Below are 25,808 nucleotides of genomic sequence, written 5' to 3' on the forward strand. Positions count from 1 at the left end.
GCTGACCTCATTTAGGTCTTAGGGAACAACAAAGTGGAAGAGAGAACCAACATGTTTACCATGGCATACATGCACGCACACATACACATGCACAGACATAGTAAATAAATGTAATTTTAACAAAGTCTCCATTCTTTAATAAAACAAGATCTCTGAAGCAGAAGTCAGATGCACACCTCTAGATACAATCAGCAAAATGAGCCACAGCACAGTATTGAGACCTGTAGGGTCAAAGTCAACCAGTTTGGGTATGGAGAGGGAAGTCTGCCAGGTGTCTGCAGATACTACTTGGGGCAGTGTTTGGGCTCTTTCTTAATCCTACAGACCTCGAGAAAGGGATTTACACCTTAAACCACTCAAATCTTTGGTCCACAACAAGTCTAAATTAAGGAATCATCTCCACTCCTTTTGGTATGGCCTTCTTGCTCAGAAGTCAAAGTTGAAACACAACAACTTTCCCTGCCTATATTTTGATGATAGTAACCAGGAGGAGCAAGAAGATCAGATGTTCAAGGTCACCATCTGCTACATATGGAGCTTGAGACCAGCCTACAAGAATCCCTCTCTCAAAATAAAAAAAGGAGGATGGGAGTCATGGAAGCTGAAGAACCAACCATGCAGACAGATGAGAAAACACCTTTTGTCTCCAGACAGCGCAATCCTACACAAACATGGAAATCTTTGTCTGAATTAGGACAGCTGGCTGAGTGTGGTCATTCCCCTCCATATAACTTTTTAAACTAAACACTCTAAACACTGTTTCCTTTGTTGTTTTGTTCAATATATTACTGATTAAGTATCTCAGGTTTGCTAGCTGGTGCATGTCATTAGCTGGAACAACTTCTGACAGAGCAGTAAGTGATTACCTTCTTATTGAGTTTCAGCCAAGTAGAGAAAGCTTTTGTGTCCTGGTACTGCAGACCAAAGAACCAAACTTCCCTCAAGCCAATTGTTTTCACCACCTGGAAAAGACAAAACAATCACTGGTTTAATATCTATCCTGTGCCGGGAATTAAAGAACATAAAAGTGAAGCATCTTAATCCACCCTTAAAGGGTTTAAGGTACTGCTAGTCTGGAAAGAAAATATACTTAAAGCAGCAGTCAAGAAGTGATGCCTATTGGCAGTTGATGGCTTCTGGAGCAGTGAGAGTCCATTTTCTTCAGAGATGTGGCCTTTAGCAGGTTTCCATACTCCAGTGAATGGCTCTATACCTATGACCACACTGGCAAGACTAATTAGACTCTGTGGGTTAAAAAATGAGTACATGAAGTTGGGAGGGAGAGGGTCTGAAAGCAGCTGGAGAAAGGTGAATACGATGAAAATGTATTGTATACATGCATGAAATTCTTAAATAATTAAGAAAAATGTATTTTAAAATCAATTAATGTCATACAAGGAGTCTAGATTTTTTTTAAGAACATGGAAGTAGAATGGGAACTATTTAAGAAAAGGACAAGGACAAATGTATGAAAGGAGGGTCATTATGATCAAAATATAATACATGTATATGAAAATGTGACAAAGCCCTTGTTTTTATAATTAACGTATGCTTAATGCACAATAAAAAAAAGAAAAAAGAAAGGACTGATATCAGCTTCTTTCCCCACTAAGTACTACTGTGAACACTAGCACACACCAATAACCTAATAACCTTACATCCATTATCATCTTCAATTCTCAAAAGAGCCCTACGACAGAAGTCCAGTAATGCCCACTTTACAGACAGTAATACTAAAAGTCCAGAAATGAAATTATATGCCCAAGGAAGGTGCAGACAGTAAGTAACCAAGTCAAGATTTAAAATATGGGTTTAAATAGATTAAAATAGGGTTTCTTTGTGTAGTTTTGGTGCTTGTCCTGGATCTCACTCTGTAGACCAGGCTGGCCTCAAACTCACAGAGATCCACCTGCCTTTGCCTCCTGAGTGCTGGGGTTAAAGGCGTGCGCCGCCGCCGCCGCCGCCGCCGCCGCCGCCGCCGCCGCCGCCACCACCACCACCACCACCACCCGGCTTATGTCATATTTTTTTTTTTTTTTTTATGAAGGTTCACCAAAGTCATTTAATCTGTCAGTTTCTCATTCATTTTTATGTCTTAATAATATTCTACTGTATGAATAAGCCACATTTTATTTCTCTCCAGTATTTGAGAGCTATTTGAGTTGTTTTAACTTTTTTACTATTAGCAACACACTGCTGTAAACCTTCATGTACATGTTTCATAGGTGCACATTTTCAGTAGTTTGAGGTTATATTCCTAAGGGTAGAATTGTTGAGTAACAGAGTAACAATGTTTGTTACTAAGTGAGATCGCTTTCACAGTTCTGCATGTATCCCATCGGCTCCCCATTAGTCACTGAACTCTTAAAACTGGTATTGTAACATTATTACAATGTTTTGCGCCAATTTTATAAACTTTACAGTACAATATGTGTTCCTTTTCTGAGGCAAACCAAAGGTATATTTCTCAAGGTTCTGCTGCTATCAGCAGTGTTGATGGAGGATTTTTTATACATTTGTAATAGATAGAAATAAACCAGAAAAAAAAAGAAGAAAAAAAAAGTGGTGGAGGAAAAGGTGAACACTGCAAGATTACTCAAAAGGGCTGAGAGTTGCAAACGCCAAGATTGGCTTTGCATAGTAAATGGAATAGAACATTTCTGAACTATAGCTTACTTTCCCTGGTTTGATCTGACAGAATGATTGAATGCTTTTGTACAAAAATCAGAGCCTTAAAAACAAGGATTTGGTGAGATTGTAAAATGGTGTGCCACTTTGGCAATACAGTATGTCATATTTTTAAATCAAGGCAATTCTCATACTTTCTGCCACTGCCTCCCTTCTCCTACAATGCTATATAGCTGTCTGCTCCCAGAACGGATTAGAGACTACAGACAGACAAAGATTCTTGGGTTAACCCTTATCATATCCTTCTGGGGTACTCTCATATATTGTCCTTTGCCATTTTTGTTTTTCTATTTATTATAAAGGAGGATATTGCATTGGGTATGGCAATGCATGCCTGTAATCCCAGCTCTCAAGAGGAGGCAGAGGCAGGGAGATCAGAAGCTCAATGTGAGCATCCTTGGTTACACAGAGAGGCTGAGCTCACTTTGGGCTACATGAGATCCTGTGCCAAAAGGGGAGGCATGGGCTGTGCTTAATATCAGCACTCAGGAAGCAGAGGCAGGCTGGTCTCTGGTCTCTGTGACTTCAAGACCAGCCTTGTCTACATGGCATGTTCCAGGTCAGCCAAGGCTACATATAGAATGTCTGTCTCAAATTAACCAAGGAAGCATGTTTAACAAGGCACAGATAAAGAAACAGAAAAGGTGCAGAGATGCAGCTGGAGTGGAGCAGAGTCCCTATGTCCCTTCAGGAACTTCCATCTGTCCAGCCGTCTAGAATCTCCCCACCTTAGGCCTTCAGGTTTTTATGAAAGAATTACATCATTATAATTGACAGTCATTAATGTCATCAATTCAAATTTCACAGCTGTCCTTTATATTTAGAAGGTGGAAGTGATGTCAATATCTAAGACGAAGTTTCAATTGGAATGCCCCAAGAAAGAACACTTGAGAAGACAAGCTGGGGAGCATAGTATATGAATACCCATTACCCCAAAGCTATACTGTTCGTGGGTACTGTTCCTTAAGTATTTGTGGCCAACCTTTGTCCTATGAAGAAGCTCAAGGGCCTAGTGCCCTCAGACTGAACGGAGGACAGGAAATGGAGGCCTGCAAGGACAAAACAGATGGAGTCTATACTCAGGCCCTGACACTAGCATGTTGATGGTCCAGTTGTAGGCTGCACACTAGCATGTTCAAGACTAGGGATAGCCACACTAAAGCTGAGCCACATCACACAGTCCCCACCTTTTACTTGGGGTATAAAAGGATGGAAATAAAACTTTAGATGAGTAGAAAATCTATAAGACTTAACTACAGATAAAAACAAGGACCCAGAGTTGCCAATGTTCTTTCTAGTAAACAAATCAATACATTTGCCCACCTCACACAACAACCACTCTGAGAAGAAACCATGTTCTAAGATATCACACTTTCTCTTTATAGTTTGATGTCACATATCAGGAAATATGAACAAATATCTTCTTTCTGTAATTTGCAGCCAGTATATTTCTTTTGTTGATTCCAACTGCCTCATTATCTAACTGGGAGGACAATTGTTAAATGATATCACATGTAGGGATGTGTATGGGAAGATTTTTTTAAAGCTCTTTCTTGTCCTGTATTTAACATAGGACCCAACTAATAATTCTGATTTTCCTGTGCGGTTTCAGAATTATATCTGAAATGCAACTGGTGGGAAGAAGAAAAGTTCCATAAACATTCAGATCCTAGAGAGATTAAAAGACCCACTGAAGATAGTATAGACCATAGGGCTAACATGCTTAAAAGGAGTGGGGCATAAAAGGAACAGAACTGGCAAAGCAACAATTGGCTTTTACCTAAACCAAGAGGCCAGTTGTGGCAGCTCACAAAACCCTAAGACTGAAGGGGATTTTGATATGAATACTGCCTCTTCTTTTGTGAGCATAGGGAAATCAAAGCGATATGAATTTTCCACTTCCTTAAGCTCTTGAGCTTGGAGAGATGAGCAGTCTCTCAACCTATGCTGAAGTTCCAAAGTGAGGATACGGGAGGAAGGAAATACAGTCTGAAGTCAGAACTGATATTGAAAAAGAACAAAGACAATAGAGATGACCTGTGACTACAGGCTACAAGGAAATCTCCAATTAAGGGCCATGGCGTGATGGGGGCCATTGGATCGGGCAACTCCTGGCTCCATTTCCAATTCCAAGAACAAGGAAATTGGGCCGAGAATTACTCACTTCCAATTTTTATTGTAGCCAAGACCTCTATTTCAGGTGGGGCAGGGCTTGGGGGAGGAAAGACCCTGTTTTTCAAATTAGAGAGAAGTATCTAGCTCTTTGTTCTAGGAACAAACCTTTGTGGAGCCAGTGAGTAGAGTGCTTATAATGCTGAGAAATGGCTCCTTCCCAGGGGAAAAATATTTGCTCCCTTTGGTACCAGACACCCCGCTCATATGACCTAAGCTAGTATTCCTCAAAGCTGCCCTTAAGAAACCCTTAAGCAGTAGAACACAGAGAATGACTATACCAAAGAGGCCTAGGGGTATGGTGGAATTGAGAGGTGCACTAAAAAAATCATGAATCGAGATGAGTGGGAAGCTATTCCAATAAACACATTTTGGGTGAACAAGAAAACCAAAACAAAGAAACCTAGACACTGAATTCTGTTCTGTACTCTGCACTATTTCCACAAACAGACTGTGGAGAGTAAACCGGGTTAACACAGTATAGGCTAGTAATCCAATGATGTGCCTATTAAATTCCCTTCAAATGACATGTGCATCCCCATATACAAGTACTGCTCTCGGCTGTGGTCAGTGCAGCCATGAGCTCTCAGCAGCTGTGATTAGCTACATAAGATTTGGGTGAACAACCAACCTGTCGTGGAAAGGGCTTTGTGATGCCACACCCATCTCTGAAGATCTACAGGCAGTTATTGGTGGATACTCGTGCTTCAGTAAATGGTCCTAAGGAAACTCACTGGTGGAGGTGAGGGGAAGACATGAAAGTAGAAGAGAGACTAGTTGGGAAGAGGAAAAAGATTGGCAGGAATGGGAATCGGGACTAATAGGAGTAAGGGAGGAGTGGATATATCAAAATCCATTAAGTACATTTATTGAAAATGCCATACTAGCTGGGCATGGTGGTGCACACCTTTAACCCTAGAACTCAGGAGGGAGACAGGTGAGTCTCTGAGTTTGAGGCTAGCCTAGTCTATAGAGCAAGTTCCAGGACAGCCAGGGCTGCTACTACTACACAGAAAAACCCTGTCTCAAAAAATAACAACAACAAAAAAGAAAAACCAATTATTATGTGTAATTTATAGACAGTGATAAAGAAAAAAAACTACAAAGAAAGAAAACTGAACTTTAATAAAAGGAAGAGATTTGCCAGTAAAAAAATCATTGCTAATTTCTAGGAGTTTCAGGGCGTAAGACAGAATTCTATTTATCTCTTTTTTTTTCCACTTGTAGAAGTCAATTCATGTACTATCTGCATCTATCTGAGTAACAAATCAATGACATCATGAGCCATCTCAGAAGCCCAGAGCTGCATCATAAGCAAGGCCAGAGCTGTAAGAAAAATACAGCATGAGAAATTATGTGCAAAATTGCATCAATGCCCAGACATATGAGGTGCACGAAGATTCTAATACAGGCTTGGCAGCAGCTGCATCGCCACCCCCCTAAAAGCAAATCGATGTTTAACTGGAAAATCTGTAAGATGCTGCCACAACCTCTGCTTCTTCTGCTCCACATAGCTTGTACTCCAGTGAGCATCTTCATCACAGAACAGACGCTACTCAGCTGAGTTTCTGTTTAGGGAGTAAGCTAAAGAAAGGGAGCCCGCACTGGGCATAGTTGACAGAAGGCATTGGGAAAAAGTAGACTCTACTATCCAGGTTCAAGTTTAAGCTATACCACTCCTTATAGCTATGTGACCTTAAGCAGAACTTTCCCCCTCACTAAGCCTCAATTCGTCATCTGTAGAATGGGGATACTACTGATATTAGTGTCATAAGAGATGTTAATCATCCTATAAAATAAAACCAGAAAAAAAGAAGTCCTAATGCAAAGTCAGCCAGTCATAAGTACTTTACTGAGCCAGAAAGCTTTGTGATTTTTAGGGTTCCTTCAACTGAACTCCCAGGACATTCCACATACATTTGGCTCTTAAAAAGATCAATTATTAGAATGGCTGGGAAGCCAGGCAGGATCTCCATATCCATATAAATACATAAGTGCAATCGCAATTAGTGGGGGGAAAAAAGGAGGCCTGTGAATCTGAAGGAGAGCAGGGAGGGATATATGGGAGAGTTTGGAGGGAGGAAAGGGAAAGGAGAAATGTTGTAATTATATTAGAATCTCAAAGGGCAAAACCAACGTTATTCACAGTGGTAGCCCTGCCACCTAGTGGCTCCTACAAAATTCAAGATGAAGTCATTTGAAGAAGCTGCCTTAAGAGATTAAAGCAAGCAAGTACAGCATGCCTGAAGCAAAATGTGTTCTTTCTCTTTCCTGGCAGCCAGCACACTCACAAACAGAGGTAAGTGGGAGCAACTGTAGGCCCCGTTCCCATTTCCCACCAGGCCCTGGGCCTCCTCAAGCTATGTTTTCCCATTGTTGCATGTTATTTATCACTGGGTGCCAAGAAATAGGCTTCCTCTTTATTTTACTTCCTTTCTGGTCATAAGCCAGATGCCTGCTGAGTTCCAGAATGGCCCTAGAGCTTTAGTCAATTCCTTTCAAGCCCCAGTTCTGCCAGAAGGGCTCCCTTGAATGATGGATCTCAAAGTCAGGTAGAATTGATTTCTTCCCTATGCTTTATCAAGCTAGAGGAAGGGAAGAGCTCACATCTGTGGATTCTCATTCTCATTTGCTTTCACCTCAAGAGAGATAGTTGCTTAGTATCTTGTCAAGATATTTTATCCAATAATTTTCACCTATGATATCACAGCTCTGACCCTTCTGACCTCACAGAGTGACTGTATTCTTTTTTCTGTGGTAGCCTCTCAGGGGACCTATGGACAGAAAACACATCTTCTCCGAGACATCTCAAAGCTAGAGCACCCTCATTAGCCCCACACAGTGTGGGGCAGTGGGAGAGAAGTATGTGCAGAAATGAATTCGAAACTCCATATCACAACTTGCTGGTGACATGACCTAGTAAGGTATGTTCTTTGTCCTTTTAGGGACAGGATCATCATGATGATTAAAGAACCCAGCTATATGTAAAACCACACATATTTATCACTTCCAACCCAATTCACCGATTTTCAAGACTATAATGTACCGTTACTAACAACAATAGTCACCATGTTGTATAATAGAACTCAAGGTCATTTTTTCATTTGTTCATTTGTCTGTTGAGACAGGATCTCATGTTGCTTAGGCTAGTCTCAATTAAAGCTCACTATACTCTTGAGAATGGTCTTGAACTCCTGATCCTCCTACCTCTATCTTCAGAGATTACAGGTTACCAAACCAACTTCAGAGTCACCATAATCTGAATGAAATTTTAGCTAAAGCACCTACCCAGGGATAATCTATAGTAGGTGCTCAATAAATATATTTCCCAAGACATTGCTAAATTTGAATCTGTAGAATGGGGATACTAACATGTATAAATTATCTGGTTTTCTCCCTCAGTCTTTTTCTCAATGATTATGAAAGATTAAAATTTTTAAGGGCTCTGTTTGGGAGGCAATAACCTTAAGCCTCCCAGCCAAGAATGCTTGCACATGTCTAATTCCAGGAGTCAGGAGCCTAAGACAGGAAGATTGCTCTGAGTTCCAGGCAGCCTGGACTACATAATAAGTACCAGGTCAGCCAGAGTTATATATGGAGACCTCATTCCCTGCCCCAAAAAATTACCATTCCAATCTGCCCAGGGCTCACAGCCATAGAGGCCTCCTACAGAACTACACACACAGCACATAAAGCAAAGAAACACTAACAATGAATTACCAAGTAGAGACTTTGTGAAATGAATAAAATTCTGCCCAGAGATTGTATTTTACCCCAGGCTCTCAGTCGTGTCTTCCTTGCAGTCACGTCTTAGTCCCCCTTCAATGCAAAAGGACAAAGCCCAGTGGTCAGAGCGGGGAAGGAAGGGTATAGCGATCATTGCTTTGGGAGAGGAGGGAGCAGAAGCAGAACTCTGGAAGGAGTCTGGGAAGAGGTCAAAGTAAAATCCACCATGACTGACACTCTCCCCTCGCTTGGCACCTCTTCCTAAAACCTCACCACCTAAAACAAGGGACCCAGGAGCTTATGTGGTATAGTGGATACCTCCTCATGTCTATCTTATGGACTACTAGAAGCCAATCCAGAAGACATTTTCTGCCAGCTGCCTGTCTCTTCCTATCAACTCAAATGAGGTATTTTCTTTCTTTTACAGAAAAGGGTTGTCTGAACTCTAAACAATGGAAATACAGAAGAAGGAGAAGCAGATGTGTAGAAAACGTGGCAGAGATAAATATTGAGAGATAACCAAATTTGAGGAACCATTTACAGATAGGGAAACTGAGGCCCAAAGAAGAGAAATGTTTGTGTGAAACAAGAAATTAGTGATGGGCTGGAGAGATGGCTCAGAGGTTAAGAGCACTGCCTGCTCTTCCATAGGTCCTGAGTTCAATTCCCAGCACCCACATGGTGGCTCACAACCATCTAAAATGAGATTTGGTGCCCTCTTCTGGCATGCCAGAAGACTGTACACATAATAAATAAATGAATCTTAAAAAGAAAAAAAAAAGAAATTAGTGGCAAAGCCAGCTCTAGACATCTAGTGTCCTTTCAAATCCACTAGTCTATCCCTTTAAAAGCTCTCCAATATAGAACCCACATGAAAACCTTAATATAATCAAAATGCGTCCAGTCATTGCAGACTAGTACTATACTCACTTGTGAGCTATGGAGATGTCAACACATAACTTATGTGTTTAAAAGTTCCTCCGACTAACTTGTATCTTCACAAATTAACCATCAGTGATTACCCTACACCATTCTAAACAAAAACACAAACAAACTCCAGAGAAGGAGTAAGTTCCAACTAAATCTAAAATTAGATCATCAAGCCTATCTCCCAATCCTAGCATATAAATGAGACAAGAAGCATCCTGGTGTTAGAAGGGGAGCCGTCATTTACTACTCTACTGTGTGCTTGTACAAAGTACTTTCTTCCAAGCTATTTGGGTTTTCTTATCAACTTGTCTATTTCTGATCTGGAATTTTGTGCAACCTTAGATGTCACAGTAATCAGGTTTTTGGGGGAATGGTAAAGATACAAATAATATTACATTTTCATAAAACAAAAGGCCTATAAAGTAAGCATCAATTTTTCCATTCTTTCACATTTGTGTATGCGCATAGACACACATGCCATAGTCTGCATATGGAAGGAAGAGGGCAACTTTTGGGCACTGAGGCGTACACCTACAATCCTAGCACTTGGGAGGCTGAGGAATAAGGCTTTTGAGATAGAAGCCAACCTAGGCTGTATAGTAAGTTTTAGGGACCCCCTGGGCTTTTTAAAGAGACTTGTCAATCAGATGATAGATGATAGATAGATAGATAGATAGATAGATAGATAGATAGATAGATAGATAGATAGATAGATAGATAGATAGACAGACAGACATCTTTAAAAGTTGAAAGGAAAATATATTCACAGTTTCAACAAATCTAGCATAGAATCTCACTCCCTGTCTCTTGCCACCTTTGTTCAGGATCAAGGATAGGATGTGGTAGGTCAATGAGATTGAGATTTCAGGTTGCCAAAATTAAGCTTTTCCTCTTTTTTAATTAAGTCTGGAGCCAGCCTTTGTTTTCACCTTCCTTGGGATGGCAAGCAGAAAAAGAGACCTTTTCCAGAGTAGAGAAGGAATGGTTGGTCTGCACTGTAATGAGACCTACTGGCAAGAGTGATTAAGGAACAAGGCCCTCCTCCCTTACCTGGTCAAACAGCTGCTTGCCAGTGGTGTTCGGCTGAATGGCAAACTCCAGCTCTGCATCCATGGTGGTCACACGCACACTGATCTAGGATGAGATGAAAGAAGGCAATTTAGTTCTTTGGCTTTGTGCTCAGGAGGGGATTAGACAAGTGTCTCTGTTCAACTTTGGAGAAAGAAATCCAAGTGCCGAGAAACTGAGTAAATAAGAAACTGGTGTGAAAAACGGTACAACACTGACAAAAGTCGTAGCCTAACCATATTCTCAACCACAGTACTGAAGATAAAAACAAAGTCACAAACAATGCTTCCCCAAGAGGCAAACAAGAATGTAAATCATCTAACTACAAAGAGGAAGAAAATATTGACTATATTGCCTCCAGAAAGTGTTCCCCACCTACACCAGCCAATTCCAGCCCACAGCATTCTCTTCTTACCTCTGGTCTACAGGCTGGCTTATCTATGACACTGGTAGATAGTTGCAGAAGCAAAATAAAATAAAATAAAAAACAAAAACACTGGGTCCTCTGCTATGAACTTTCCAAGTTAAAATATCAACCATCTAAGCAAAATGTGCCACTGACGCAGTGGTTCTATGTGCCATGACCCCTTTGGGGGGAGGGGGCAATGAATGACTCTTCACAGGGCTAAGACCATCAGAAAACACAAATATTTACATTACGATTCATAACAGTAGCAAAGTTACAGTTATGAAGTAGCAATGAAAATAATTTTATGGTTGGGGTCACCACAGCATTAGTAAGGTTGAGTACCACTGCAACAGAGGCATGGTGGTTATGGAAGTAACCAACCACTTTCTGATTGAATTGGAGACCCACTCTACGGGAGGAAGTCATGCTCAGTACTATAAACCTGCTCAAAAGCACATGATTGGGGAGGTCGTATGCCTTAGTGGAGAACCTACTACTATTGACTTACTCAATAGATATTTAGTCAAACTGGCCTCTAAATGTGTGTCTATATCAATAAACTAGAGGTTTTTTTTGTTTGTTTGTTTTTTGTTTGTTTGTTTCATTTTTGGTTTTTCAAGACAGGGTTTCTCTGTGTAGCTTTGATGCCTGCCCTGGATCTCGCTCTGTAGATCAGGCTGGCCTCGAACCCACAGAGATCTGCCTGGCTCTGCCTCCCAAGTGCTGAGATTAAAGGTGTGCACCACCACCGCCCAGCCCATAAACTAGTTTTACTCTGAATCTTAAAGAAGTGTCTTTTTGCAACGGCTAAGTTAACACAGACTCAGAACTGGTCAAAGTGCTGACAATAAGTGGCTTCTGAGTGCTTGGTCCTAAACAAGGCATCTGCATTTACCCACTCCAAATGAAAGCCTAGAGAACATCATAGGAGATGGCGCAGAAAGAACGTTAAGTGCTGGGGGAGGAAGAGGAGTGCTTTAACGGTGTCTTCTAGACATGGCATGGCAGTTGCAACTCTGAACTCACAATATTGTGTAATTCCAAAAGATCTGCACAATACTGAGCACATCAACATGACAGGGCAGGAGCTAGTGAGACTCCATCTCTCCATAAGGAGCTATAGCCAATTAATTGTTGTGGGGACGTGGCAGGGAGGAGTCATTTGCTCAAGTAAGTAACCTCCCACAGGTGCTCATGCAGGAATCCCTAATTAAATGCAATGGAGCACACACACAAAGAAAACTATTGAAGGTAAAGAGGACCAGAGAGCACAACAGGAAGAATGTGATCCAAGTGTGTACTACATGTATATACAGCGTCTATATACACATACACAAATACACACACACATATATTTGAAATTGTGGAAGAATAAAAACAAATTTAAAGCTGGGTTCCAAGCTTAGCAGCACTATAATGGGCTCAATTCACCAACATGAATAGCTCTTAGCCTTTTCTTGGGCCTTAGTTTCTATAATCTGCAGAAGGGCAGACAGATATGGGATGAGGGAGAAGGTAAAGCAATGACTAAGGATCGTTCTAATAATGAAGTCTGTGGCTCTATATACTGCCTTGTTCTGCTAACGCTTCCTGTATTTGTGGCTCATTGTTCTCTCCAGGTGCAGGAGAGGAAAGGGGAATCAGCAGAGGTGAATGTGTACACTATAAACATGCTACCACAAAGAGAGGGAGTCAGGCATGGACCAAACTATAAGGCAGGAGGGAAAAGGGAGGGGTGAAATGGTGTAATTATATTTTAATCCAAAAATACTTTCAATGAAAAAATATTAACACATTCTATATTGTAAATGAAAAGAGAAAAATATCAACTGTGGCTTATTAAGGAAGAGGGGTGAGACCTCCCAGTAGCAACCAAAATCCAAGCTCTTATACAGTCTCAGAAGATAACAGTTGAGTCACTAAAATTTAGTGCATTGCACTCCATCATTTTCCTGATATGTCTGTATTGCTTCTTCCAGGACCTCTGGCCAACAATCCCAGACCTCTGGCCAACAATCCCAGATACAGACTACTAGCAAGTTGGAGTTACGCTGTCTACAAGTTGAGACGAAAGCTCAACCCAAATCAACTTCAGACTCTGTTACTACTTGGAGATATAAGCTAGGACGAAAAGATGATTTTCTTTCCTGCTGTCTCTGGTAGTCTTGGTGCTTCACACAATTCCTGATACATTATAGATTCTCAAAAACACAAGCGATGAGATCGTTTGCCAAGATGTGTTTGGCCATAAGATGAAAGTTTTTAAGTGGCCTACCATATTGCCAAGGGAATGGAAAGAACTCTTGAACTGCAAGAAAGTGTACAATCATTGATATGCAGAGACAGATAGTCCCAATTTCCGAAAACACCTCTTCACCGAGGAAGTTGAATTAAAGAAATCCTTAGAAGCTTTTTTTTTTTAATTAAAAAATGTGTATAAGATAGCCACGTAGGATTTCATTGGCACTAGACAACATAGTCACAACCTTAGAAACAGATTCCCTGGCCTACGCCAAGGACAACTGAGATTTTATTATGAAGGAGATTTTTCTTTAGTAAAAACTTGACAGTGGGGGCTGGAGAGATGGCTCAGAGGTTAAGAGCACCGTTTGCTTTTCCAAAGGTCCTGAGTTCAATTCCCAGCACCCACATAGTGGCTCACAACCATCTGTAATGAGATCTGGCACCCTCTTCTGTGTACATAATAAATAAATAAATCTTAAAAAAAAAAAAGTTCCAATACCCTTTAAAAAAAAATTAACAGTGGTGGTACTAACAAATACTGTAACAATAAACAACAGCTTTCATGTATCTAGACATACAACTCATTAGGTACTTCATATGTACTACCTCTGTTTTGTTTTGTTTGGGGGGGGGTTGTTTTTGTTTTTTCGAGACAGGGTTTCTCTGTGTAGCGTTGCGCCTTCCCTGGAACTCGCTTTGGAGACCAGACTGACCTCGAACTCACAGAGATCCTCCTGCCTCTGCCTCCCAAGTGCTAGGATTAAAGGCGTGCGCCACTGCTGCCTGGCTTTTGTACTACCTCTCTTAACAGTAAGTCACTCTGATTATTTCTACATTGGGGATGAGAAAATAGATACAATATATATTATATCACAGACACATAATTATAATGCTAGTATGTGGGAGTTTGAATACAGGTCTTTGTCGAGACTTTACTATTTAAACCAATATGTTAATTTCCTCTTACAAAATATGGAAGGCTTCCAGTGGAAAAAAAGATAAAATTTTATACTACTAGATATTTTGCTATAAAGCATAGCAAAAAGATGGCTTGTTATATGGTCATATAAAATTACATGCTTTGAGGATATCGAGATGGTGCTTGCTACCAAGTCTGATGATCTGAACTGAAGCCTTATGACACACATGGTAGAGGAAGAAAACTAACTCTGTCCATTGTCCTGTGACCTCCAAGTGCACCCATGTTACACACACACACACACACACACACAATAAAAGTATAAACAAAATTGTGCACAGTATACGAGTTCATCTTCATAAGATGTATATATAGGTAAATGGAATAATGTCCTAATATTAGCAAAGCTTTGTTTTTTAATGAAGTTATAGGTGCTTTTTCTCTTGTTTAAATTACAAAAAAAAATGTTCATATTGTTGAGGAGAAACCTAAATATGGAATTGCCAAAGATGTGAATCCTCATGGAACAGGTATGATATTAAACCTTATTAAATCTTTGTATCTTTGGGATTTTCCCAAGCACAAAGGTCAGGTAGCACCAACATGGAGGCAGACACCATTTTGCCAGCTAAACAACTCTGATAAATACCAGACCCGAGGAATAACTTTGTAAATAAATCTCACCAGAGATTCAGGGAGGAAATCTATTTCAGGACTGACAATAAGACAGGAAAGGCCCTTAAGGCAGGAACAAGTAAAGCAAGTGCCTTGTGAGAGTAAGACAAGGTTAGCCACCTTACTGGGTGTTACCCTAAGCTTCCTGCCCATCCAGTGAGCACGACAGTACTGAGTTCTCATATCGTGTGGAGAAAATGGCCCAGTGGGCTGGAATTTGTGCGGAAAGCAGTTGCCATGCTAAATACAGCCTCAAGTCACCTGCTGCTGGAGAAGAGTGACTGCAAACTCTCTAGTGGGGATGAGGAGATGGGTCAGGGAGTAGAATTCTTGCTCTGCAAGTATGAGGACCTGAGTTCAGTCCCCACTACCACATAAAAGTGGCTATCAGTGGTGCATGTCTCCAGTTCCAGCACTGCAGGGGGTGGAGGAAGGCAGATTCCTGGAGCTCAGTGGCCAATCAGCTTAGTCCATCAATACGCTCTAGTTTCAGCAGGAGAATTTTTTTCATAAAAATAAAATAAAATGGAGATTGATAGAGGAAGTCACCTGACATTTACCTCTGTCCTCTATACATGTACATACCCACACAAGCATGTACATACACCTAACACATACACATACATACCAAAAACATCCCAAACAAACAAACAAACAAAAAAACCCAGTGGCTAAGAATAGAGAGTGGAATGGGGATAGTGGTCTTTCTAATACATCGATTTATTCTCATCTCAATATTTATACATCTCTGTAATTAAAAGCAGGCACAAGGAAAATGCTGGCTACATGAATAGCCATCAAATAAGAGTCTATAAAATAGATGGATATAAGGGTAAGGATGTATGTAGTTCAGTGGTAGAGCAGTTATCTAGCATATACAAGCTTCCATGGATGGTACAGGAGTGGACGCACTGGCAGCCTGAACACATATAGAGAGATAAGGGAACATATATAGAGAGAGGAGGGGATGTTTTACTTCTCGACTTTTTTATGGCAGGTACCATTCTTGCCAATCTAGCAAAGCCAATGGAACACTTGTCAGAACATTTTTAAAGGCATGGAGTAAACACAAAGAGATGATTTATACTGAAACAGATGTCAAATTTAATACCGTGCACTTGTACACTGTATTAAGTTACCTAGTATTACTTAGCATTGAGTCTTAATAATTACTACTACAATTTCTTTTTTAAAATCTTCTTACTGTTTGACAGATCCACACATTTCTACAATGAATGTCAGTCATGTTACACACCCCTCTTCCCCCTCCATCTCCCATTGGCACTCTTCTCTGTGAGTCCCTCCCCTTGCTTCTATGTCTTCTCTTTTCTGTTTGGTCCACTGAGTTTAATTTGACCTCCTTGCCTAAGCATGGATGTCAAGTGTGTGAATACAGCAAGGACAACTTATCTGTGGCGATGTCATTTAAAAGAGTGACACCACTCCATCAATAAGCATTAATAATAATCAATAATCAATAATCCTGGAGGGGGAGGTGACATGTCTTCTGGGTAAAACATATCTGCTACTGTAACTTTTAATTTAGTTTAAATGATATTTTGGGAGATTAGGAACAACTAAATATCTTAAGACTTCCACTGATGACAATATCATAGGTATTGCTGCTACTAAATTTTTTGCTCATACTTATAATTAAAAGGATAAATCTTAAGTTCGAGCTTAGTGAAAACAAATGCTGGCATCCCTTAGTATCTGTAAAGGACTGCTTCCAGGACCCCCATGGATACTAAACTCCACAAATGTTCAAGTGTCTTGAAAAACATCATAACATTTGCATATAACCTACATACATTCTCTTGGGATCTCCAAATCATCTCTAAATAATTTATAGTACCAAAGATAAAGGCTGGGAATGTAGCTCAGTGGTATAGCCATGGCTGAGCATACATAAGGCCTTGGGTTCAGTCTCTCACAATAAAAACAAGTGTCATAACACAATGTAAATGCTATGTAAATAGCCACTATTCTTTTTTGTTTCAGGAATAATAATAAAAGTCTGCACATGTTCAATACAGATGTAATTTTTCCCAAAATATTTTCAACCCACATTTGTTTGAAGGCCAACTGTATCCACATTCATAGGTCTTTCCTGTTTCAAATGCTATTCATGGATAGAAGAATTTCTGGTTAAGGAACTTCCTAGAAATTTATTTCAATTCACCTAATCCAGAAGAAGCACAGTGTTTAAAGAATGATGGGTGTAGGAGAACTGTAGAACTATTCTCTGACCTTGAGGCAATTACTGAATTACCAAAGAACTACAATGGTAATACACAGGGAAGTCCCTGAAAAGCAGAACAGAAAAATCTTTTGTGCAAATTAAGAATCATATTAACATGATTTTTCCATAGATCTCCAAGGACAGGACTGATTTTGGGAAAGAGACTCAAAACAGAAAAACCAAAACAAAAGTGAGGAAAGTGGGTTTGAGTAAAGTAAATGGAGCCTAAAAGTTGATGGGGCTGGTAAGAGTTTGCATTGATTAAGGTTGGTTTGTTCTTTTATAATCTCAGATGCAAACACACAAGACAAGCTACAGTCCAGACCCATGTCACATAAGGACCAGACCCATGTCACATAAGGACCTCTAGACATAGGTACCTACTGTCTTCCATTTGGAATTGACCTCTTTTTCATTGAGGGGAGCATCTTGTTTGGGAAGGTTTAAAAAAAGGTGGCCAGCACAAACCTAACAGCCTGAGTTCAAGCCATGAATCTATATGTTGGAAGGAAAAAAAATGACTCTCATAAGATGTCCTCTGACCTCTGCACCCTATGGTCATGCACACATAAATACAGACAGAAATTTTCTTAAAACCCTGAAATTGAAGCTTCCAAATACAGTCAAAAATTCCCTGGCAGGGAATAAAGGAGCTGATCTGGGTAAACTAGCAATTTAAAGCATAATTCGCAGTCAAGAGAACTGTTTGCACAGTTAGGCCTTGCCTAAGCTGGGCCCGAGTATGTAGGCATAGACTGAGGTCAAAGACTGTCTGTGGAGAACTGAAGGGTTTAAGGATCAAGTCAACAAAAATCATGGGTACGAATTTCAAGAGTGTGTCATCCTCTCCCATACACGGGCCCTCCCACCTCGAGTCCAAGAACAATAAATCCATTGATGCTTAATGAACAATCCAACATAGACACTTCCCACAGGAAGCCTCTGTGCAAATGAACTCATCGTGGGGGTTTCCCATCCCAAGCCTTCAACTAGAATCACCCCTCCACCCCAAGTTGGTTAGCCTGAAACATAATCAGGCCAGGCGCTGAGTCTGTCTGGGCTGCCGTAGCTCGAGTGCTTTTTCATATGTCCAGGAGCTTCAAATAAAAGAGCCTCCCTTTCCCGGGAGCCAGGATCGCCCCTGTACACAGTCGTCCTCCACAGCGAAGGGGTCTGGCCATAATTCGCCCCCACCTGTTGCTGTGTGTCGCGGGCGGGCGGAGAAGGGGAGAGAAGTCATCACAAGTGAACTCACTGGCAAGATGAACACAGCTTTGGTGAGTTTCTAAGTGAAAAAAACTGAAGTACATAGGGGCAGGTGACAGAACACGCATTGTATGCCAACCCTGTGCCAGCCCCATCACCCCCAGGCTCAGTTCACATCACTAAAGGCAAATCTCCTCTGCTAGCAGTTGGTGGAGGCGGGTCTTCTGGACATTCTTGGCGCTCCTTCCATAACTCCACCCACCTCTCTAGTCATGGTCATTTCACTGCTCTCTTCAGACACTGCCTTGGTAACTCTTTTGCCAAAGCCCACACACTGTAGCATCGAAAGCCTGGGTACATGAGGGAAACACTGCTTAGATAGGGTTCCCTTGTCTCCCTGGGGCAGAACCCTTGTAAGCCCCGTTGGGTCTGAGCTCAACAACCTCATGTGCTATCTCGGAATTCGGAGGGAGTGGCTTTCCTTTCTGGGCTTTCAAGGGGGCTGCTAACATGAAGAATACAATTGTAATTGGAGGAGAGGAGCCAGAGGAAGGGCAACCCCAGAACTCCCGATCTCTTCCTCAGACACAACAATCACCTGTGTCCCCGAACCACCTTCCCCCAGCATTGCCTGCTGCAGGGTCTGCTCGATCTTGATCCTCAGGATAACAGAACAGCCTCAAGCACCTCTTTTCTCGAAGAAAATAAGAATTGCCTTGATTCTCTAGCCCAGGAGCTGTAGAACTCCTTCACCATGCCCCCTTCCCTCAACACACACACACACACACACACACACACACACACACACACACACACGCACGCACGCACGCACAGTATCTACTTTGTAACTACTCATTCTGCTTTCTCCCTAGTGCACTTGGTCCGATGATCCCCTTAGGTCTCCTTTGAGCTATTCCCAGACCTTTCCATACCTGCCTGGGCTTAACCTTTCCTATGTGTGTGTCACTTCCCCATAGTTTTTATAAAAGAGAACCACACCAATCCTGACTGACCCACACCCATACCTTCATGACTCAACATTAGCTCTCCAACCACTCCAGCTGCTCCAAAAAGGCATAGGAGACAAGAGTCTCTTTCATTTGTTTTGGCTCAGCCTTACCCTCCAAAAATTCCAAGAAGCATTTCAACTGACAGACAAGAGTACACTAAAGACTGGAGTGCTACTCTCTCAGTTACCATGTTTGGGGCACTAAACCTTCTCAGCGACAAGAATACAACCACCTTATCAGTGTGGGAGGAGAGCTCAGCACAAAGGCCTAAGATGACAAAAATCAGAAACAATGATTTCATTTTAGCATCAATGTCTTCCTCAACGCAGCCTTGATTTCATGAGCTTGTGCTCAGCTCCAGACCAAATCCTGTCCCCCTTTACTCCTCTCACGTGAAAGTCAGGAAAGAAACTACGTGTGTGTGTGTGTGTGTGTGTGTGTGTGTGTGTGTGTGTGTGTGTGCAATTAATTATGGTCTCACTATCAAAAGCAGCTCATCAGTCAAGACACGTCCTAGAAACAAACAATGCCCAACTCCAGCTCCTATCTTCTTCCTGGCACATAGGGTACCCAGTGTCCTTAGCATGATCATTCCCCAGAAATTCACCTGATTTCTCCTTCCAGAGCATCTTACCTTTAGTCTCCAAAATGATAAACGGTGTGGAACAACAAACTCTTAGACCTGCAAGGACCCTTAGTGATCACTTGACTCAAATCCAACAGTTCACAAATATGAATGCTGAGGTGCGGAAGAGAGGCACTGGACCGGTGTCATACAGCTACCATGCAGTTCGAGAACAGAGACTAAAATCTGAGTGCTTAGGTTGGGAGTGTGGCTCAGTGCTAGAGGTTTGCCAAGGACTAATGAAGACCAGTGTTCCATCTGTAGCACCACAAATAATAACATTTCATGTTTTTTTTTTTTAAAAAAAAACTGGCTCTTGATCACATTTAATAAGCCCTCATGCCATCCTGGATCTTATGAGTAGTAGACCCTTCAAACATGTTACTTTGAATCTGCAGATACTATGTGGAGGAGGTAGCTTCAGTATGTTTCATTAAGAACTCAAAGCTGGCACTATTTGGAAGTCCAGTCTTCAACAGGATGCAGATCTTTCATGCTGAGCTATCTACTACCACTAATTCTAAGGAGACAAAAATCTTTCATAGTAACATGGAAGCAAAGACATAAAGAATAACAAAATGGGTTCGTACCTAGGTAGCAAAGAATAACAGAGTCCTTCAATGCCCATAAAACTTTGGAAGTGCCGAAATGAAAAGGAAGCAAGCCCATCATTAATAAAATAAGCATCCAAATGTGAGAAACTGTTATTCGGAGCCACACCCAACTGGGCTTCACTCTCTCCAGTCAGCTTCCTGCTTGACCCAGGCTCCTGCCAGCAAGTTTCACAGGAAGTTATTTGTAGACTGGAGACAGACCATTTTTGGCTGCCTGAAGATGCTGGCTTTGCCCAGGGCACCAAAAGAGGGCTCTATTCCCTTTTCTTAGGAGTACAACACCTCAACCTTTGACATCACATCTCTGAAGAACAATGTAGTTGATCCAAGCACCAGCTAGGTTCCTTCAACTGCTCACAAGAATCCTGCCAAGTCCAGTGTCTCTAGGTGTTACAATTGCTAAAGCCAGGAGGAGGCTTACGGGTCTAGTCAAAAAGTACTCTTTTCCACCCACCCGATGGGAGCGAGACAGAGGGCAGAGAGTAATGAAAGAAATGTCTTGATGGGGGGGGGCATTTCACGGTTAGGGAGAAACCAAGGAAACTCCCAGGAATCCACAGGATGACTCCAGCTGACTCCTAACAATAGTGGAGAGGGTGTCTGAACTGGTGACTACCCTAACTGTCATCAAAAAGCCTTCCTTCATCCAGTAACTGATGCAAACTGATGCAGAGATCCACAGCCAAGTGCTGAAGAGAGGCAGGAGGGATTGGATGAGGGGGGTGGGGGTGGGGGGTGTCAAGGTCATGCTGGAAGAACCCACAAGGACAGCTAATCTGAGCTTGTGGGAGCTCTCATACTCTAGACTGAGAGCTAGGGAGCCTGCATGGGACTGACTTAGGCCCTCTGCATGTATGTGTATGACAGTTGTGTATCTTGGTCTGTTTGTGGGGCTCCTAGCAGTGGGATCAGAACTTGTCCCTGGCACTTGAACTGGCTTTTGGGAACCTAAACACCATGCTGGGTTGCCTTGGCCAGCCTTGATACAGGAGGTGGAGCTTGGTCCTGCCTCAACTTGGTGTGCCATGCTTTGTTGATGCCCATGGGAGGCCTGCCCCTTGCTGACTGGAGACTGAGAAGGAGTGGATGCAGAAAGGGGTAGATGAGAGGTGGGGGGAGGGAACAGGAGGAGAAAAGGGAGGGGAAACTGTGGTAGGTATGAAAAATAAATGGAAAAAATAATTAATAAAAGAAGCACTGTTTTAAACCCCAGGGCTAGACTAAGGTTGACTTCCTATCCACTCTGGTGGAGAGTAGACATCCAAACCTGGTGAAAGGGAAGCCCACAATACTAAAAATGTTTGCTCCAAGGAATAATGGTGTCAGGTCTAGCAAGAACCAAGTAGAAGAGAGTGGGAGGAGGCTTTGGGGTCTCTTTTACCTTTTCTAACACTCACTTCCAGAGTCGGGGTGTTCCTCAGTATCAGAGTGATTGTCTAGTATGCTCAAGACCCAGAGTTCTATCCCCAGCTTTGCCAAAACAAAAAGTTATATTCTGTAAAGTGGTTTTACCAATTTCAACCTCACTACAGGGCTACTGAGAGATTAATTAATAGATAAGAAAGTACTTAGCCTATCATAAATAGATTATGATGCTTATTAACCCCTTCCCTTTGTGTCAGTATCCTTACAAATATCCTCTCTATCAGGTTGAGTTAAAGTAAAAGTCTGTTTGACTACAGAAGGCCAGGGGCTTCTTAAGACCTCCAAAGAACCTTTCTGGGGTTCTTTGAGTGCAAAATCTACAATGTAATGGCATTTCTAATTCGCTTAGATAATGTGATGCCATATACAACAATAAGACACGTTTATCTCAGCATGTATTGATTTGTTTATTAATCTATTTGGATCTCCTGTGATTCAGACAAGCCTCAAACTTGGAATGTAGCCAAAGATGACCTTTAACTCTTAATTTTCCTGCCCTTCACAACTCTAATGCTGGGATTACAGGCATGCACCACAGCCTGGCCCAGGACTTTTTTTAATGTTCTCTCTCTTAAGAGAGATGTGATATTCCCCCCCAAGGAACAGAGTCGTAAAGGATTAGTGAACACAGCAGAGCATTTATGCTATTTAATGCTCTGCGAAGACTGCCTTGTCTTTCCTCCTTGCTCTGAATTCTCCCTGAGGTTTTTTGTTTTGTTTTGTTTTGTTTTTGTCCTGTAATGTCTTATATTTCTAACCTTTACCACTCAATACAACTTACCAAGACTTCCTAAATCTCAGCTGGTATCACAATGGACATAAACTAGGCTTAAAAATGACTCAATAGAATCACCTGAGGTAAATTTTTGGAAGAGTCCCTTGTTCATTCTGGCTTCTTGGGTCAGAAATTGGCCAGCCATCTTGAATTCTTGGGCTGGCCATCAGAAATTAAGAGCCATCAAGATAATTCTAAATCCTTGCCCAATTTACAAGCCTCATGATGACAAACTGGCTAGGAAACTATCTGGTTGAAGGGAAACACAGGAAGTAAAGGTTAACCAAAAGACATCTAGGATGGTGGGTTTTAGTAAAAAGGCTGTCCAAGGCTGAACATAACCTACACCCAAAAAGATCAAGGATGACATTGTCTTGCTATAGCCACTATATCCCTCCACATCCTAGTATCCTTGTTTGTAAAGTATGGTGATAATCATGCCTGTTCTGAACTACTACTACCTACAGCCACAAACTAAAGTAGTATCTCAACAGCAGGGAGAACATGGATTTATATTTGAAAAACATCAATACAAGATCCAGCTCCACCAACAACAACCCAAGAGCTCTTAAGTCTCCCTACTGGTAAAATGAGCAAAATGATGCCTATGTAGCCAACATGGTGTTTAGTGCTAATGAGATGGTGCCCTTAGTTGACTGTAAACATCATTTCTGCCATTAGTCATAAACCCAGATGCCTATAGTAATCCACAGTTACTATAATGGATTCTTGAGAGGAATGGCTTGGGAATCTATATTTCAACAAGAGCCCCAAAAGATACTTACTACCTCAGTTTAAAGAAACATACTCTGGCACAGATACTGGTGAGATCAGAGCACAGTACCAGCAGTCTCTATGTCCAAAACGTTTTCTGGCTCAGAAGCCCTCATTCGGGGACCCTGAAGTTCGGACTAACAGAACAGGTGCTAAAGGCAGGAGGAGGTGGAGACTCTGGAACGCTAATCAGAAAATTGTGTCAAACCTCTGAGCTATTGTCCAGAGTCTTCAACCTTCCTTCTGTCTAGTTAAGAACCAGACAGTGGGAGGTACAGGTACCTCAGTAGCCAAAACATATTGATCAAAATGTTCTAATTAAGGTTCCTGTCACAGTCTTCCTGAGTTCTCTGCCTCGTAAACATTCCACATGCTCATTCCCAGGGGAATTTTTTGGGCAATGAGCAAACCTTCAACACCAAACTCCCCTTTCTCAGATTCTCTGAGAACTAAGTGATAAAGAACGAACAGCAAGGCAAGGCAGGGATGCAACTTTTCATGGAAGGGAAAAACAGAGGGTCAGTGACGTAAAAACAATTGGTTTAGTTAGGCTTGATGGCGGCAACTATAATCCCAGCACCATGCTGTAGCAGAATGTCATGAGTTCAAGACCTGCTTGGGCTACATTATGAGTGCATGTCTCACGGGAAAAAAGCATCTAGTGCCAATTTGGAGATAAAACTACTACCAGTATACAGACCGTTATTTGCCACCCTCAACTTCTCTTAGTAAAGGTTACGAAGATCCTTCTGTCAAAAGCTTGCCTGTTATCATTTACTTTATATCCAAGAAATCTAGCGGCCTCTAGCTGCGAGCTGTTGCTGAGGATGCTACAGCTCACCAGAAAACTTGGCCAGTCTGAAGCCCACTGGACTAACATCTTGGGAAGATGGAGAGTTCCAAGTCTGGTCTCCTAGAACTCGACTTAACCTAGTTGTGCCACAAACTCCTTACACTACTCTCTGGATCCTCCATCTCCCTGCCTGAAATATGGGGGTTAGACTTCCAAAGGTGCTATCACCAAAAGGAGGAGCTAGTGAGGAAATCCCCATTTCCACATGCCAGGCAGATTCCCTCAGCCTCTGGTCATTCCAAGCTGAACTCTTCAGGCAGTTAAGCACTGGGTGAATGGCAGCTGGGTGGGCAGACAAGCAGGAAGGCGGCAGCCCCACCCTTCTTTGCACAGGAAGCTAGCTACATCCTCTTTTCCCCACCCTCGGCAGTACATCTCCAGTCGTACCCAGCAGAAGCAGTGGGGGCAGGGGGAAGAAGATGAGGCCTAAAACGAAACCAAACATGCAAATTACCTCAGGGTACTCAGGAGCCTTCTGAGGGTAGGAAATGAACTAGGGCCCTGAGAAAGGGCAGCAAGGCAACCCCAACGTCTAATAGGGCCAAGCTCTTCGAACGACACCTTGCTAGCATGACAGGAACAATTAGGAATGGTCTGGTACAGTAAGCAGACATCGCCCACTGAACTACAGGCCAATATACACCTCATGTACACAGGTGTTTCACTAGTATGTCTTTCTTGGGGTAAGAATACAGCCATGTCATAGGTAGGGGTGGGGCATACACATGAGTGAACCCTTGTGAATGAATATAGGAGCTTTTAATTAATCTCAAAGCCAAGGAAGCCTACACCAACCTTCATGGCTATATGCCAGCCCACTTTCCAGGGCCATCACCCACACCTTGTGACTGGGCCCCAGCCCTCCCCACATCCTGTTCTCAGAGAACACGTGGCTGCCTGGGGAAAGATAATGTCATTACCACACTTCCCCTCTGCGGAGGAGGATCTGGTTGGCTGGAGAAGGAGCCAGAGCTCTCTGCCTGACCAGGCTAACTAATCTGAAGTAAATCTCCTATTTTCACAGAGGGACGGGAAGAGTGAGTAGATAATCTTGAGAGCACCTGCTATATTGAAGGACACATACCTAAAGATAAAAGGTGATAGCCCAAATTGTTTCCAGAAAAAAAAATAAATGAATTTTCTGGGGGATAAAAAGCAACCTGCCAACTTCTTTCACATTCCAAGATTGGAAGACAACCTGCCAGTGCCCTTCTTTGATCAGTGACCCAGAAGACACAAAAACACAGTACCACTCTGTTTTCAAAAGGCTGCCAAGTGTCACACAAGTCTCACAGAGCAATCTTAAACACCAGCTCTGGCATTTCTGCTAAGGCGGCGCGGCTTAATGGGCTTAGAGCGCCATTAGCCAACTTAGAGGGGAAAAAAATGACTTTGAATTTGTCAAGAATGTAAATGTAAATGTAAAGAAGAAGTACCACAGCCCCACACACTG

General features: G+C 42.0%; 1 protein-coding gene and 1 non-coding gene across 2 annotated transcripts in view; one reads left to right on the forward strand and one right to left on the reverse strand.

Moving 5' to 3' along the window:
* The window catches only part of Msn (moesin), a 74,653-nt gene that overhangs the window by 15,477 nt on the left and 33,368 nt on the right, over positions 1-25,808 (reverse strand). Inside the window, exons 2-3 of the mRNA XM_006981183.3 lie at positions 10,567-10,650; positions 867-962 (exon numbers count right to left, since the gene is read on the reverse strand). Coding sequence (XP_006981245.1) covers positions 867-962; positions 10,567-10,650 — 180 coding nt within the window. The remainder of the gene's footprint in view (positions 1-866; positions 963-10,566; positions 10,651-25,808) is intronic.
* Positions 594-732, forward strand: LOC121825943 (small Cajal body-specific RNA 3). Its single transcript, XR_006068304.1, has one exon.

The sequence above is a fragment of the Peromyscus maniculatus genome, chromosome X (genome assembly GCF_049852395.1).
Source record: "Peromyscus maniculatus bairdii isolate BWxNUB_F1_BW_parent chromosome X, HU_Pman_BW_mat_3.1, whole genome shotgun sequence".
In the NCBI taxonomy this organism is placed as follows: Eukaryota; Metazoa; Chordata; class Mammalia; order Rodentia; family Cricetidae; genus Peromyscus; species Peromyscus maniculatus.